This window comes from Carcharhinus amblyrhynchos, chromosome 8 (assembly GCF_965287045.1).
Source record: "Carcharhinus amblyrhynchos chromosome 8, sCarAmb.v2.hapA, whole genome shotgun sequence".
In the NCBI taxonomy this organism is placed as follows: domain Eukaryota; kingdom Metazoa; phylum Chordata; class Chondrichthyes; order Carcharhiniformes; family Carcharhinidae; genus Carcharhinus; species Carcharhinus amblyrhynchos.
In genome coordinates this window covers 94,211,252-94,229,102 of record NC_137331.1, presented here as the reverse complement: position 1 = coordinate 94,229,102, position 17,851 = coordinate 94,211,252, and the positions used below count along the sequence as shown (strand labels likewise).

At 43.1% G+C, this 17,851-nt stretch overlaps 1 protein-coding gene across 1 annotated transcript in view; it reads right to left on the bottom strand.

The window, feature by feature from the left end:
• Window positions 1–13,469, bottom strand: part of wnt9a (wingless-type MMTV integration site family, member 9A) — an 81,856-nt gene extending 68,387 nt beyond the window's left edge. Inside the window, exon 1 of the mRNA XM_080194522.1 lies at window positions 13,345–13,469. Within this exon, the coding sequence (XP_080050648.1) occupies window positions 13,345–13,430 (86 nt within the window). The 5' untranslated portion in view covers window positions 13,431–13,469. The remainder of the gene's footprint in view (window positions 1–13,344) is intronic.
• Between the last annotated feature and the right edge of the window lie 4,382 nt (window positions 13,470–17,851).

Here is a 17,851-nt window from a genome sequence, read left to right as displayed (position 1 = left end):
TCTCAGGAGGTATCGGGTTGCTTAGGAGTTGTACAAGAATTTCTGTCTGATATTTTCCTAGTTAACTAGTCTGAGAAGTACATGGGGTCTAAGACTTTGGACAGTCCCAAAAGTTATAACTTTTCTTGGAGTGTTCCAGAGAGCAGGGAATCAGCGAATCTCTACAGTGCAGAAGGAAACAATTTGACCCATCCGTATTGACTTTCTCTGACAGAGTACCTTATCCAGGTAACATAGTCCTGGCCTTGTCATACTTGATGCTGTAACTGAGTGGATAAAGTGGGAATATAAAAGAGGAGTCTACAATCCCAGTCAGGGTGGGTTACAGAGAATGCGGATTCTTGGTGGGACTATAACATTACAAGCCAAGCTCATCAGCCTCTGTTCCCCATGAGTGCCACTTCATAATGGGAGTACTGAATTGGGGAACCATCCAATTATTCAACACTACTGTTTCCCACTGGTAATGCAATCAAATATTGGTCTTATGTACAAGCTTGGACTGCAATTGGCTTTCAGTTGGTGTAGTGAGATGTGACAACAGTTCAAAATTCCCTCACCCAAATCAGGAGTTCATGTGTTCAAGTCTCACTCCAGAGACAAAGATAACAATGTTAATAGCAGAACAAGGGTCAGTGAAAACAAAGCTTATAACAAGTGACAGATGGTCCTGTTTTGGGGGGGGGGGGGTAGGAAACAGATTAAACAGGGGTCAAAGTGGAGGACAGAGTTCTTAAATTGTTGAACTCCACGTTGAGTGCAGGATGAAGTGTGCCTAATCAGAAGTCAGGGTGCTGTTCCTCCAGTCTGCACTAGACTTCACTGGAACATACAACAGGACAAAGACAGACATGTGGGCATGGCAGCAAGATGGTGAAGTGAAATAGCATGCAACAGGAAGGCTGAGGTCTTGCTTGTGGACTGAGTGAAAGTGTTCTGCAAAATGGTGTCAGTGTGTCCAATGTAGGAGACACACACTCCCAGTGTGTGCAAATACAGTGTGCAGCAAATACAGTAGACCAAATTGAAGGAGGTGCAAGTGAAATGCTGCTTCACTAGAAAAGAATGATTGGGGCTTTGGGCAGTGAGGAAGGTGGTGGTAAAGGGCCACCTTCTGCAATTGCTTGGGAGGAAGAAGAGGACTGAAGGCAATGGGGGCAGGGTATCATTTAGAGAAAGACTCTATGGAATGCTGACTGGGGAAGATATATTTTGCAGCATCAGAACATGTGACAGAAGCAGAGAAACTGGGAGAATGGGGTGGAGCTCTTCCAGGATGCAGGGTGTGAGGAGCTGTAGTCAAAGCAGCTACAGGGTGGGCTTCTAATGAATATTAATGGGCAAATCAAGAAAGGGAAGTATTGAAATGGACTATATGGAGTGAGATGGGTGGAAGTTGGAAGGAAAAAAAGTGTTTCCAGGTTCAGATGAGCATGAAATGACAAATACCAAAAGTGTGGTGAGGAGTTTGGAGTAGGCCTGGAAATAATGTTCCACAAAAGACAGGCATAACTGGGGCTCGTGCTGGTATCCATAGCCACACCTTTTATTTGCAGGAAAAGCTATTCAGTGAAAGAACAATTCAGCTACACGGGTAGATAGGTTTTTGGTAGGCAAGGGAATTAAGGGTTATGAGGAGAAAGCAGGAAAGTGGAACTGAGCCACTTCAGATTAGCCATGATCTTATTGAATGGCGGGGCATGCTCGAAGGGCTAGATGGCCTACTCCTGCTCCTACTTCTTATGTTCTTATGTTCGCTAGGCAGAGAAAGGTTGTGTGGATGGGGATTGTTCAGGCCTAAGATGCAGAGAGCCCCTCAGACCATCCTGATAAGGGATGGAGGCCTAGAGGGAGTGAGCGTCCAGTGACAAGAAGGCACTTAAAACCAGGAAACTGGAAATTGATAGGATATTGGGCATCAGAAGAATGTAGATGGGAAGAAACTGGACAAGCGGAGTGTGCAGAGCCACGACAGGGAGAAGTGAGTTTATGGGGCAGGAAGAGGCTGATGTGATGGGTCTAGCAATCCTGTTTGTGGATTTAGGGAAAGAGGTCAAAGTGGGCAATGCAGGATTTGGACCCTATGAGGCTGGAAGATCTTCAAAAGGAAATGAGGTCAGTGGCAGTACTAGGAACACTAGCTTGATGGTCAGTGGTGGGGTCATGGTCCAATTAAGAAGAAACGTCTAACAGCCTGATTTTACCATTGCATCGTGCCCATTTTTGGGTGCGAAAACATCAGCAAGTCAGGTGTGAAGCCATTAACGTGATCCACACCCAGATCTGCACGGATTGCCACTTGACTGAAACCCAGGAATGGCAGCAATCTGCTTCAGGCCCAAAACAGGCACAACAACAATTTAAATGCATTTGCATTGAATTAATGAACTGCCCGCTCAACTATCAGCATTTCCCCCTTTACCACTGCATTTGCCAATCTGGAACTGCACCATAATGGACTTGCTAAATAAAACTCTGAACTGGGTGCTCCAGCTGCTGAAGAGTGCATTCAGTGTTTCCAACAGCTCTCTGACCCAGATCAGTGGTGGGGGAGGGGGGGGGGGAGGGGAGGGGGGAGTTGGGTCAGATCTTTCTCTGGCTGGTGGGTGGAGTTCTGATTTCTCACTGGTGGGAGGAGGGGAGAGCAATGGATCTCTGGTGGGGAGGGGAGCAGAGGCGATGATCAGTCTGGGTAGTGGGGGTGGTGGATAAGGCAGACAGTGATGTAGGGAAAAAAGGTCAAAGTGGGCAGTGCAGGATTTCGGCCCTATGAGGTTGGAAGATCTTCTGTGGTACTGGGAGGGTGGATAAGGGGGAAACAGTGATGTGTGCGCACTAGCGTTCTCACTTTTCGATTTTTCCTCAATCTAACATGGGTGCACTTTTTCAAATTTCTTTCCAACTGCACATGCACAGTTCAGAGCTCCAATTGTTTTGGCTGCGCCAAGCCCCACCTACAATGCAAATGGTACTGGAGATGGCCAAGACTGTATGGGGGTGCCTAAAAGCAGATTTCTAAATCAGATCTGCATTATGCCCAGATTCAGCACAGAATGAACATGTTAAAAATCAGGCCACAAGACTCGGTGCTTAGTCTCTGCAGGGTGCAGCTCTGCATGCAAGCTCCTGTGTGCCCTCTTAGATAAGCGCAAGAAGATCCAATGGCATAAGGGAGTTCCAATATCTTTTTGGGATTTGCTTCTCAGCAGGAATCACTGATTAAAATCAACATCTTTGTCTGTTATCTTTCCTCCTGTCCACATTGCAGGACTGAAATGGCCAATGAGCAGCCAAGCCTGGATCCTTCCAGGGCCAAAGACATCAAGTGTCGGTTGTCAGCTTGGTTGAGTGGTAGCAATTTTGCTGTGAATCTTTTGGCCTCCAGGCCAAATCGTTATTGGCAAGGCCCATTCTGAAAGAGTGCAAGTCTAATCTGACACTATTGCAGGGCTGGGGGGGGGGGGGGGGTGGTGGTATTGCTACACTGTCAGAGGCAGCCTCAGCTGCGCATAAAAGATTCCACTGCATTACAACAGTGATTGCCCTTCACAAATACTAACTTTTGGTTGCCCTGAGGGAATAATCTATGCTCTATAGATTGAGAGACTCATTTATAAACAGTAGCAGGTTGGTGATTCAAATCTGACTCCACAATGCGATATGAAATTATTTAAAGCTGCATTTCGAGTGTATGCAAAAGGTCTCAAAATCCTGGTCAATATCAATACAACACAAAAAAGTTTATTCATTTGTGACCCATGGACCTCACTGGCTGCCCATGAGCCATTGAAAGCCAACCACATTGTGGTGGCTCTGGAGTCACGTGTAGGCCAGACAGTTAAGGACAGATTTCCTTCCCTAAAGGAAATTGGTGAACTAGATGTGTTTTTCCTAGCAGTTGACAATGGTTTCATGGTCATCAGTAGAATCTTAATTCCAGATTTTTTTTTTTACTGAATTCAAATTCCACTGTGTTGTGGCAGGATCTGAACCCAGATCCCCAGAACTGAGAATTGGCTGACTTTCTGGATTAATAACCTAGCAAAAATTCCTCTAGGCCTCTCCCAATTGGTTAATTATCAATAACTAACCATTCATATCAACAGTATTATTTGGGGGTGCTTTGCTTAATCACTGCTATGTTTGATACCATTACAAATGTTGCTTGTAATAAGTTATGCTGCGATGCAAAGAGTTTGAAGAGATAGCCAAGTGACCCGAAATGACACAATAAAATTGCAATGTAATTGTTTTTAAAATTCACCCAGACAGAGCATTTATCCATTGAGCACAGAATTAGTGCCAGGAAAAATGGACTCTATAGGTTATAGAGAAAAAAAAACCAAGATATTATTCACTCTCCCCCACCCCAATCTTCTTCCACATGCATCTAATTTGCAGTCACTGAAGCTACCAGCCAAAAGCAGCAAGACTTGGGTTTGAGAGTCAAGTCAGAAACACATTGAAATGATCTGCACTGTGCTGATGGAACTAACATCAGTCCCAGGCAGGCCAGGCTTGCAGCCAGAAACTCATTGGCTCAGCTTCGTAGTAGAGCACAGGGTCAAGCCAACAGCACGCTAACAGGTGATTGCTGAGCCCCGTATTGTGTAGAGTGCAGCTTGCTATCCAAGTACAGTTTCAAAAAAAATCCTATTAAAACTCCCCCCCCACCCCCTTGCTCATCAGGCTTCACCAGAACAATCACTTCATAATCACTGGTGTTAAATGTTCATTTAATTCCTACCCCTCCCAACCATTTCTACCTTGCTAAAAGGTGTCAATTCTTGCTGGCATCACAATCACATGACAGTTATTTAGCACTTTGACCAAATGGTCATTCAGGAGCGAGTGTGATCGCAGATTGCTGATCAAAGGGCAGAATCAGGAGGGTAAAGAATGTAATGCAAGCATTCTACCCCCAGAAAACCAAAACACTTCACATACCACTTTAATTTTTTGGGGCAAACAAGGCTGTTCAAATCGCACAATCCCACAAACAGCAGTGAGTTGAAAGTCTATCCGTATTTGGTGGCATTGGTTGAAGCAAACATGTTGGCCTGTGATACCCAAACTCTTCTCTTCAAGATGCACTAAACTGACAAGAGCCCAGTTTAACCTATCTAGTGGAGATGCCATACCTCCACTAGATAGTAGTAATCCACACTGCGTGCTTAAGTTTATTAATGTCACAAGCAGACTTACATTAACGCTGCAATGAAGTTACTGCGAAAATCTATGCTTTCACCCCAGGATCAGGCCTTGAACTCTGAACCAAGGAGACAGGGTAATACCAACTAGGCCTCAAATTGGTGCCAGTGGATCACAGCTCAGTGCAGGAGAGAAAAAAGCCTTTTATTTCTGCCCCAGATTGGTATCTAAAAGGCCCTACTGGAAGGCAAATGTATGTGTAATTGGGTGGGGATAGGCTAGGGCTCTCTTGCTCGAGTCAGAAACTTCCAAGGTCTGAAGATAATGGAAGAGGCTTGGAGCATGACTCATGACATTGTCAAAACAAGGGAGGGGAACTTTACCATAAGCAAGCTGGCCAAACACTCTTGCTCTTCCATAATTAGTGCTCAAGAATAAAATGGAAAGAAAAAACATCAAGACCATTTCAGATGTTCAAAATAGTCTCTCGTATGACCACTGCTAATCTGACAGGTTCGCTTGTTTCAATATAATAGTCCATTTATCATGTTCACAGCAAAACAATGGCAAAGCACAGTCTGGTGGCATGTTGCAGCAGGGAAGGAACATGGGAGACGCGTGTATCTGAGTGGCCACATTTGGGAATCTTGTCAACTGAGTGCCAGGTGTTTTCTGATGGGAGGGGAGGAAAAGGAGATTTGCAAGAGACCCATTGCTTCTTCCTAGGGGAAAGCCTTTCACAATCCTGAAAACTGGACCAAATGTGCCAACCCCGATGTATCAAGAGAATAGATAATTTCCCTGTATTCTCAAATCAAGAAGCCAAGAAGCAAAAAAAAAGACATGTTTTAAAACTTGTCTTTATACCCCAGTTAAATTATCCATCTCTGTTTCAATTAAGCCAGTCTTCAGTTCAAATGCCCCCTTGGCCTTACCTGTCATCTCCAAATCCCTTCAGCTCAAAAAAACTTTGCATTCTTCTAATTCTGGTTTCTTCTGCATCCCCCAATTCCTTTGCCCCAATATTGGTGCCTAGATGGCTGAAGGTACAGCTGCCAATGTCTGGAACTTCCACCCTAAAACACTCCACCTATCCAGTTATCTCACCTCTCAAGACATTCCTGAAATCTACCTACTTAGCCAAGTTTTGGCTGTCCAGTATCTTATGTGGTTTGATGTCTAGTTTGTCTTATTTTTTAAATAAATTATTTCATGGGATGTGGGCGTCACTGGCAAGGCCAGGATTTGTTATCTATCCTGAACTGTCCTTGGATTGAGTGGCTTGCTCAGAAGGAAATTAAAGAGTCTGGAGGCCAGTACAGACAAGGCTGGGAGACTCCTTTCCCAAAAGGCATTAGTGAACCAGATGGGGTTTAAAATAATCAGTAAAAGTTTTCCCCCTGACCACCATCATGGAGACTAGCTTTAGATTTCAGATTTTAAAAGGTGAACGCAAATTCCACCAACTGCCATGGTGGGATTTGAACCCATGTACCATTGCTATCCTTTCAACATCCCTATGAAGTACCTCGAGCATCTTGCTACAGGAAAGATTCTATAGTGGTTTTGTTCCCTACAACTGGGCCCAGCACTACTAAGTTAAAGTGGAACTGGCCAGGGAGAGTTCCCTGGAATGCATACAGACATGCACAAATGCAGGTGTCAAGGTCTGCATGGAGTTGGGCACAGTGATGAAGAGTACAAGCCTGTCAGTACATACTGTCATTCGCATTTTTTCATCTGTGATAAGCAGATGAAGTTTTCAGAAGAGCAGCACTACTTTAGGAAGTCTAATGGAGGACATGTCCCTGTCTATATCATGGGTGAAGTGGAAATGGTCAAGAGATTCATGTTTCTAGATGTCTAGATCACCAACCCGTCCTGGTCCCTTCACTAGGTTTATTTGGCAGCACAAGCTTTTGAACACTGCTCCTTCATCAGGTGAGTCACCTGATGAAGGGGTAGTGCTCCGAAAACTTGTTCTGCCAAATAAACCTGGTGGACTTTAACCTGATGTTGGGACTTCTTACTGTGAATACCTCAATCCAACATTAGCACCTCCACATCCTGGTCCCTCCAATGCCCTTACTTTCTCAGGAGGCCAAGGAAATTTGGCATGTCCACTACAGCTCTCAACTTCTACAGCTGCACCTTTCTGGTTGTATCACAGTTTGTTACGGCTCCTGCTCCACCCAAGACCACAAGAACACACAGGGTCATGAACAAAGCCCAGTCCATCTCACAAACCAGCCTCCTGCCCACTGACACCGTCTACACTTTCTACTGCCTTGGAGAAGCAGCCAGCATAATCAAGGATCCCATGCACCCTGGACATTCTCTCTTCCACCAGGAAGAGATAGAAAAATCTGAGGTCACGTATCAACTGACTTAGCTGCTTCTGCCATCAGACTTTTGAATGGACCGCTCTCATACTAAGTTGATTATTCTCTACACCCTAGCTATGACTGTAACATGCCATTCTGCATCCTCTCCTTCCCTATATATAGTCTGCTTTGTCTGTACAAGTATGCAAAAAAAAACATTTCACTGTATACTAATACATGTGACCATGATAAATCAAAGTGAGTCTGGATAACCAACACGAGTTAACAAGGGAGGAGGGAAGTGAAGGGGGTGGGGGGTGGTGGTGTCAAGAGCTACAGAAAAATCCATCATTGCGGCAAATAGTCAATGCCCAATATCACATCATGTTAGGTTAAGGCAGATTAAAAACTATCCCATTGCTTTTCATGATGAAGGTAATTTATTTCAACCCCACCTTAGCAGCTGTTTGCAAATATTAGAAGAATTGTCTTTCTCCCACCAAGACCAAATGACAGCATCTATGAACGTGGTTTCCACATTCCAGTCAGAGGCAATGGGTCATCTGGACACAACATGTCAGCTCTTTTCTCTCCTTACAGATACTGCCAGACATGCTGAGATTTTCCAGTATTTTCTCTTTTGGTTTCGGGTGAAGGGGATTGGCATAACTACCAAATCAGATAACTGCCCTGCTGCACTAGGGAAGTTACAACCTCTGCTTTCCACAACTCCTTTGGGTACATTCATCTGTGGAATCCTACAATTCCTGAGCAGGTTCACTAACTGATGAATTGTTAGTGATACTGGGACTGGCAGATGGAAAGGTTTTGATGAGACACACTATCAAAGTTCCAGAATCTGTCAGTGGTATACAAGCCATTTTACAAATATCCTGTAGGATATTATTTTTGCATTATGTTGTGGAAAGAGTTTTGACCTGCACCTTTACACAGCATCAACTGTTGCTGCAGCTGGAAACTGAAGCCACCACCCTAAACAGTGTGCATGATGAGAGAATGTCACTCTCTGCATATGCTGCTTTGTGTGTCTCTCTCTTCACAGGCTGTGCACTGCTTTCTCTGCACTGAGAGTGAGAGAGAATGTGCCTGTGTATGATACATGGGGGTGCATGCTGTCTTATGCTTTGTATGCAAGTGTGCATACGAGTGTGAACTTGCTCATGCATGTTTATGCATTGTTGTATGTCAATACATCTCCCTCTGTGGGACAGGGCATGCATCTCACCATTTTGTTGTGTCAATGCATCTACATGTGTGGCCCTGTGTATATGTCTATGCATGTTGTTGGTCAATCTATTTCCCTGTGAAAGCATGCATCTCATGTTGCTGTGCCTCACTGTATCTACATGCATATCTTCGCACGTTGCTGTGTCAAAATATTTATATATGCAAATGCAATACATGTTGTGTCAATATATCTACATGCATGTCACCTTCAATGAGAGTGTTGCCTCTATTTGTGTTCTATGAGAACACGAATGCTCCCACAGGCAATATTAGCAGTCTTTGGGCATTCCTTGCTGAGGGCACTCAATCACATGGAATTCCACACATCCTCCCAATCTGCCACCTCCTTGACCACCCATTCAGTTGGGCTAAATCTATTGAAAAACAGACCCAAACCTTCACACTGGCAATAATGGTTTAAACCAATGGCCCAGTTCCACAAGCAAAAGGAGGATCTTCATTTTATTAACACAACATATTAAGGGATTCAAAATTGTAGAGACCCTGGGAGATAAGATTTAGAGGGAAAAGTCAAAAAAGCTGCTCCTCATCCTGTTGGAGTCTGTTGAAATACAAGACAAGAAAAAGAGCAGCACGAGCTGCAGTTATCACCCCATGGTTCAATAATCCCATTGTCAAGGGTCCCATGTGAAGAGCAGCCGATCAGGAAAGATGTACTTGAGCATTGTTTTTCCACGAAGCAATGCCCTGGCACAACCTGCAAAATGGTACACCTGTATGATGGCAAGATTTTTGATAAAAGAGGGTGGCACAATGGTTATTACTGCTGCCTCACAGCACCAGAGTTGTATGACTATGTGGAGTTTGCACATTTCTCCGTGTCTGCATGAGTTTTCTGCAGATGCTCTGGTTTCCTCCCAGTCTGAAAGATATGCTGATTAGGTGCATTGACCATGCTAAATTCTCCCTCAGTGTACCCCAACAGGTGCTAGAGTGTGGCAACTAGGGCTCTTTCAGAGCAACTTCATTGCAGTGTGAATACAAGCCTACTTTTGACAATAAATAAATGAGTGTTTAAAATGATCTGCTGGTTTTTGCTAAGGATCACCTGGGGTTGTGTAATTGTGCTGAGTTAAAGAAAGGAAAGGTATTCATAGCATTACAATGCACTTTCCAGCCAGTGAAGTACTTTTGAAGTGTAGTCACTTTGTAATGGAAGAAATTTGCAACCACTTTATGCGCACATTTCCACAAGCAGCAGAAATAAATGATCTGATTAATTCATTTTAGACATTGATTGAGGAATTAATGAACTGAGCCACCAGAATTGTCCTGCTCTTACTGTGCTATGCAATTGTTTGCATCCATCCGAGAATACAAACAGGTTAAATATCGCAACTAGAAGACAGCACCTCACATAGAGCAACACTCCCTCAGTGGTGCACCCAAGCAGCAGTCTCAATCTTGAACTTGTATAAGTTACAATGTGAACCCTTCTGAATCTATTGCTTATGGGATCTGGTTTTCATAAGTTGGCTGATGTGTTTCCTATATTACCAAACTTCAAAAAACACATCGTCTGAAAAATGCTTTGGGGAAATTCTGAAGTTGTGAAACACACAAATTTCTTTAAGTCCAACATTCATCTCCAACAGTGATGAAGATTTCATCGATTTGATTTATTGTCACATGTATTATCAGTGAGAAATTGTTTCTTGTGCAGACAAAAAAAAAAATTAAAAAGAGAAGGAAATGAGTGAGTGCAGAATATAGTGTTGTCTTAGCTAGGTTGAAGAGAAAGATCAACTTAATGCAAGGCAAGTCCATTCAAAAGACTGTATTTGCTTCTAAAGCTCAGTAATGTCATTTAAAAGAAAAATTAACATCTATTTACTTCCACAGAACTTAGCATAGACAGCACAGGCTGAGAAGTCATGGCATCTGTCTACTCCAGTGAACAGGGTGAGGGGGTACCAAGAAATTGGCAACAAGCACTACAGGAATCAAAGTGGGGAAGAGAGTGGCAGCAGATTACTGGCTGGGTAAAATGACCAGCATCTGTCAGAGAAACTGAATGGCTCTGTGAGCTGCATTTTTACGACATGTTGTAATATGCCGATTATGTAAGGATGAATTTGGGAGGAGGAGGAGGATGGGGAAAACTGGGGCAAAGTCTTTTGCTACATTGAGTGGATTCAGACAGAGCATGCCATTAAACCTTAAGGGTCTTGCTGAGAGGAGGGAAGCAACAGAACACGGTAAAGGCTTCATTCAATCCTCTGAACTCCAGGACTCAGGAAAGGCAAAACAGCTACAAAGGGAATAAAGGATTCCTCCAAGATCAAAGTGAAGACCCATGTTGCATGAACTACCCTGGGAGATAGAGATAGCATGCACCTACTGCCAGTGGTGTACATTCATAATCAACGAAGATTCCTTTGTGTAATCATTCAGGGAGCAAACCCTGATAATTTAAATAACCGCCCTTTACTAAAGGACGCAGTGAACAACAATAAAGTGAGTATTTAATGTGTTCAGTCTGTACCACAGCAGGAAGACTTACATTGCCTTTTTCTAGAAAGCTTGCTTTAAAAAGTTGTGGTTTTATGAAGAGTAACAGTTTACAAATACTTTTCACTTAATAGTTGACAATGGCACCAACACACATGGAAATGAAAGAGTGATATTGATAAACATGATGAATGATGATGATGGCAGGTTAGGACTTATCTCCAATTCCCTTGGCTCGGTGATATTAATGGATGAAGATTAATGGTCCCAGGATATACTTGTTTAATTTCGCAAAGATGTTAGCACATGTTAAGATTCCCCACCTGTGCTAAAATAACAGAGCAGATTGTCAAACCCAAACTTCCTCTGAGCCTCTGACCTTTTCGGCAGGGAGGATGGGGGAAGAGATACAGGTCCGAACTTTGTTGGAGGGGGGCGTAAATCAAAGACGTTGCAATTAGGGAATATCCCTAAACGGCCATGTCCAAATGTTAATTTCACCAATTGTAAAATTTGGACCTAAAAAAAAAATCACATAACAAATCGTCCGGAACAATTACTTTTCCGCAAAGGGGCCCCTCCGTTTTGTCAGGCAAGGAACTGGTGTCGATCCCCTCCAGCCCATCACAGCCAGAGAGTCTGGGATAGAGTCCCTTTAAGACAGGTGCTCAGTGTATAAACCTCAGGCTGCACTATATCCGAGGCTGAGTTCTATCTGCGAGCGCCTTAAGCAGTTCTGCATTTCCAACTACTCAGCATTAGACCGAGGAGTTAATTTCTTTTTGCCCCGATATTTCACGGCAGTTTAGAGACGCTTCCTAATAGGAAAATCATTTCATTTCGCTAAGGCAGAGCGCCTGGATTAAGAGATGGGAAGGTCTGGAGAAAGGAATCAGAGCTGTGTATTGGCTTGTTGTAAAAAAAAATTTCATCTAAACAAATAAAAAGCTTCCAGGACACAAGAACTTCATCCATTCCGCTTCATTTATTTTTAAATGTTTTGTTATATGGGTTTGGACGGCTAAATATTTTGATTATTATTTCCCATCTGAAATATTTGAGATTATGGAGTGCAACTTTCTCGTTTTAGATTTCTCTCCCTTCTCATTGATCCCAGTTAGGAAAAAAAACCAGGAGACCAAGTTGGGATCTGAAGGCTGGAAGATTCCTTGAGATTTAATCCCCGATCTTTTTCCTCTTTTTATTTTGGATTCCGCAGGGATTGTGTGTGTGTGTGTGTGTGTAAAACAGCATGTGCTGGCCCCCGTGTTATTATAGCTGGGAACTGTAAAAGCAATCTCCAAAATACAAATGAATCGGGTGGTCCCACTAAAAAAAAGGAAGGTCTCGGAAATAAAAATACTGTCTGCATAACTCCAAGCCGTAAAAAGATGATTTCCAGACTCCGAGTCTAACTGAGACTTTGATACAAGACCGCGATCCAGTATTGTATTTCCACGCACAATGCTGCCCTCCTGCAGTTTCTATTATTCCCATGTTTAATGGGTTAAGCACGCTTTAAAAAAAAACTCTTGTTTTTGCAAGGGGCGGTAGAAGTAAATAAAAACAACAAAAAAAAAATCAACAAGTGTTAGGCTTCATAGATACAGGGGCAATAAGTCGAACGTCAATCCCACATGCAGCACTTTGCAATAAGGTTGGTACAACAGTGCTTATGAGAGACGTCTGCACACGAGTCACGGAACAACCCTATTGCTTCCCCCTCATGAAAGAAATTAAAATGTACCAACGATCCGCCCCAGAAAGATCAAACCGCATTTGGGGTATAAGGGAATGTTAAAAAAAAATCAGACTTGCACCCAGAGAGAGAGTGCAACCTGCAGCTGGGAGCTCTGGGTGGAGGGGGGAATCCGCTTCACTATCCCGGAGGCAGAGAGACGCACCCAACTCACTGGGGAAAATAACACCGGCTTTTATATACATTTGTTTTTGATCACAAAAATAAACACAGGAGAGCACTGACATTAGGAAATCTGGGGAGAGATTGAAACAAAAACTGCTTCTAGGATTCTGCGAAAGTTTGGAAAGAGTGGAGAAAAGTTTTGAGGGAAGAAGAAAACAGTTTTGACAAAAAAAAAGTTTTGAAAGTTGGGAGAAGAAACTTGGCAAAAAGTTTTCCAGGACGTACCCGAAATAGGCAGTGGTGTTGCCGATGGTCAGGAAGACTATAAGAGCGAAGAGTTGCCATCCCAGAGAGCAGTGTCCATCCAGCATTTTGCTGTAGCGGCTCGGAAGCTGACCATCTCGTTTCGCATTGAGGTTAGTTTCTGGGCAGCTTCGCGTCGCCGCTGCTTCTTATAGAGGCAGCCCCAGTGGTAGACGCAGGCGCGCTGGCAGCTCCGCCTCCCCACTCAGCCAAGCCAGAGCCACAACAAGCAGCGGCAGCCTGCCTGTCCGCCCAGGGTGGAGCTGGACCCAGGCAGGGAGAGGCTGCGAGCTGCATAGCGGTTAACAGCGAGGGAGGGAGAGCTGCAAGCAGGTTGGGATCCGGCACACAGGCAGAAAGGGCCAGATGCTAGTGAGGCTGCAATCTGGAGGATTCAGGCGGAGGTGGAATTACTGAAAGAGGACATGTGGAGTTAGGCAGGCAGAGATGGAGTTAGCAAGAGGGAGGGTGGGAAAACTCATTGCAATTAAACAAGGAGTGCAAGAATTAAACAGAGAGGTGGGATTAGAGAAGGTTACAACTAGACTGAGAGAGAGAGAGAGAACTGGAAATAGAATCACAGAACGTGGGGATGAGACGGAAAGAGCGGATTAGGTCAGAAGAAGAGAGTGGGATTTATACGCAGAGTTTGTATGTGGGTTAGTGAAAGTGTGCGAATCAGAGAAATAGAATGCGAATTAGAGAGTGTAAATTAGACACAGAGAGAATGTGGATTAGAGAGTGAGAAAGTGTGGATTAGAGAGTGGAAGACTAGACAGAGGTAATGTGGATTAGACTGTGTGGATTAGGGAGAGGGAGTGTGGATGAGGCAGAGAGAGTGGATTACAGGGAGTGTGTGTGTGTGTGTATTAGAAAGAGAATATGTGTGTGGATTAGAGAGAGAGTGTGGATTGGACATAGAGGCAGAGTATGCGGATTAGACAGAGTATTTGTAAAGCATGATTTTCCTTTCATAAACCCATGCTGGCTTTGTCCAAACTCGTTAATGTTTTCCAAATGTTCTGTTGTTAAATCCTTTATAATGAACTCTAGCATTTTCCCCACTACTGATGTCTGGCTAACTGGCCTTTCTTCTCTCCCTCCCTTTTTAAATACTGGGACCGTAATTTTCCCATCCCACCCATTCACGGGAATCATAGCAGGCAGAATGTGGGTGATGTGAAGGTCCAGTGAGCACTGGTGGGATTTTCTGGTTTTGGGTGAGCATAGCCATAAAGTCCCATCCCTGGGTTACATCTGCTACCTCCTCCAATCTGTGGGAATTGCTCCAGTCTATAGAATTTTGTTATACGACCACCAATGCATCTAATATTTCCAGAGTCATTTCCTTTAATATTCTGGGGTGTAGATTATCTGGTCCTGGTGATTTGTCAGCTTTTAACCACATTAATTTCCCCAGCACCATTTTCTTTCTGATACTAATTTCATTCAATGTCACCCTCTCGCCATTTCTGGGAGGTTATTTGTGCCCTCTTTTGTGAAGACAAAAACAAAGTCTGTGTTCAATTCTTCTGCCATTTCTTTGATCCCCATCATAATTTGCTTGGCTTTGGACTGTTTTTTACTATTATTTTTCTCATCATATTTAAAGCAGTTTTTATGATCAGTGTCTATCTTCCCTGCAATTTTACTCTCATGCTCTATTTTACCCCTCTGTTGCTCTCTTTTGCTGTAATCTAAAATGCCCCTAATCCGCAGTCTTGCTGCTTTTCCTGGCAATTTTGTATGTCTCCTCTTTGGATTTAATTTCTTTTATAGGCCATGGTTGAGCCACCTTTTCTCTTTTATTTTTGTGTCAGACAGGAATGAAGAAGGTTTGTAATCATGCACACATTCTTTAAATATGAACCATTGCATATCTACTGTCATCCACTTTAGTAAGGTTCCCTAATCTATCCTTGCCAATTCATGTCTCATACCCTTTTATTTAGATTCAGGATCCTAGTTTTAGATTTGACTACTCTCCATCTTAATGAAGAATCCTGTTATATCTTGATGTGGGGATACCATGTTGGACTGGGGTGGGCACAGTTAGAAGTGCTGCTTCTTTCACAGGTGAGTGATGAAGGAGCTCCTGATGAAGGGGCAGTGCTCTGAAAGCTTGTGATACCAAATAAACCTATTGGACTTTAACCTGATGTTGTGAGACTTCTTACTGTTATATCGTGGTCACTCTTCACAACAAGATTATTAATTAATCATTTCTCATGACAGAGTACCCAGCCTAGAGTAGCCTGTTCTCTGGTTGGTTCCTCAATTTATTGATCTAAGAAACTATCACATAAAACTCCAGGAACTCTTCCACTATACCATTGCTAGTGTGGTTTATCCAATGCATGTGTAAATTAAAGTAACCCATGGTTACATTCATACCCTGGATGGCATGGTGGCATAGTAGTTGCACTGCTGCTTCACAGCACCAGAAACCTGGGTTTGATTCCCGGATTGAGTCACTGCCTGTGTGGAGTCTGCATATTATCTCCGTGTCTGCATGGGTTTGTTCTGGGTACTCTGGTTTCCACCTACAGTCTGAAAGATGTGCTGGTTAGGTGCATTGGCCATGCTAATTTTTCCCTCAGTATACCCAAACAGGTGCCAGAGTGTGACGCCTAGGGGATTTTCACAATAATTTGATTGTAGTGTTAATGTAACACTTACTTGTGACACTAATACATAAACTTTAAAAAACATTTTGCATGCATCTCTGATTTCTTGTTTAATAGCTTCCTGTTTTTCTCCACTACTATTTGAGAGCCTTTAGACAACACTCAAAAATGTTTTCTGCTCCTTGATGTTTCTTACCTTCACCTATACAGATTCAACATCATAATTTTCCATGCCAATATTCTTCTTCACTATTGCATTGATTTCCTTCTTTACTAACAATGCTACCCCATTTCTATTCCTTTTTATCTGTCCTTCCTAAATGATTTATACCCCTGGATGTTCAGTTCCCATCCTTGGAAACCTTGCAGCCATACCTCTGTAATTGTAACTATATCATAACTGTTTATATCTTTTCGTGCTGTTAATTTATCTGCCTTATTAAGAATGTTCCACCCATTAAGACACAATGACTTGTCTTTTTAACCTTGTTAATCATCTTAGCTTTATATTGCATTCTGGCCCATTTGTTTTTGTCCGTGTTTTGTCTACCCTTCGCTTACATTTTTTTCTTTTATTTCCATTCTTGTTTCTTCCTCATCTCTCTTCCTTCCTTTGTACTTTTTGTTTCTGTTCGAGCCGTTCCCCCTCCTTTTGGGGAGCCACCCCCTTTTTCTTTGCCCGAACGTAATTTAAGTTTGTTTACTTGTTTGGCCCGAAAGACCGACCGGAAAGACTCCTCATCTCTCTTCCTTTTCAGGTTACCATCCCCCTCCCAATCTACATTAAATGATCCCAACATGCTCTACAACACCAAGCCTCAGAGATAACAACAGATAGAGGCCTCTTCAATTGTGAGATCATGGTTAGCTACCAGTTGTACATCACATGAGACTAGATGATTTGCTACCACCAACAATCTATGGTCTTTGAAGACTAGCAATTGACACGAAGTAGAAAGTCAATAATGAGCTGCATTAGACGACAGCACAAGGTATCATATCTCTTAAAGACATGGCAGCAGAATGGGCAGGATGTGCAACGACCTAATTTATTTGAACAAAGTGCTATTCAAATCACATCATCCTCTGCAGACAATGGAACAGGTGTTAGCAGACATGCTAAATGCCAAAATGTTCAGCATTCTCTGTATGAAATGTAAGTTCTAGCAGATCATATTAGATGAAGAATTGTCTAATCATATTTGTCCCTGGTGGGTAGATGTAACTTTCTTCATAAGCCCTATGGCATCTTCATTGGCGGTAAGCTCTTCCAGCAGTGCATGGAGCAACGCTTTGCATTGCCAACCCTGCAAAATTATTGTCGATGACATCCTTGTTTGCAATCGTACTATACAAGGACATGATGCACGTGTTTTGTCTTGTCCTTGACAGAATTAGGACTATACAACTAAGCTTAACCCTGTGAGATGAAGATTCAGTGTCAACCAGGTTCCTTACCTGTGTCACTTACTCACACATGATGGTATAAAGCCTGAACTAGACAAGACAATGACTACATGACAGCTGGCAATCCCTGTGGACAAACAGCACTTTCTTGGTATGATACATTATCTTTCTAAGTTCATGTATTGTTATAATGAGGTCACTGGACCCCTTCAACCCCTCCACCAGCATGTCAAATGGTGCTGGCATTTGAGTGCCAGAGAGTAGTCTTCAACAGATTCAAATAAGTGCTCATAACCCCATCGGTATTACAATACTTGGACATTTGAGCACCCATATTTAAATCAGCAGACACTTCCCAACACAGATCAATCGCATGTGGCCATGACCAGTTGGCAGTGGTACACAGTGATACCCTGCAAATGAACAGTGCAGGATTCACATTGTTTCACATTGTT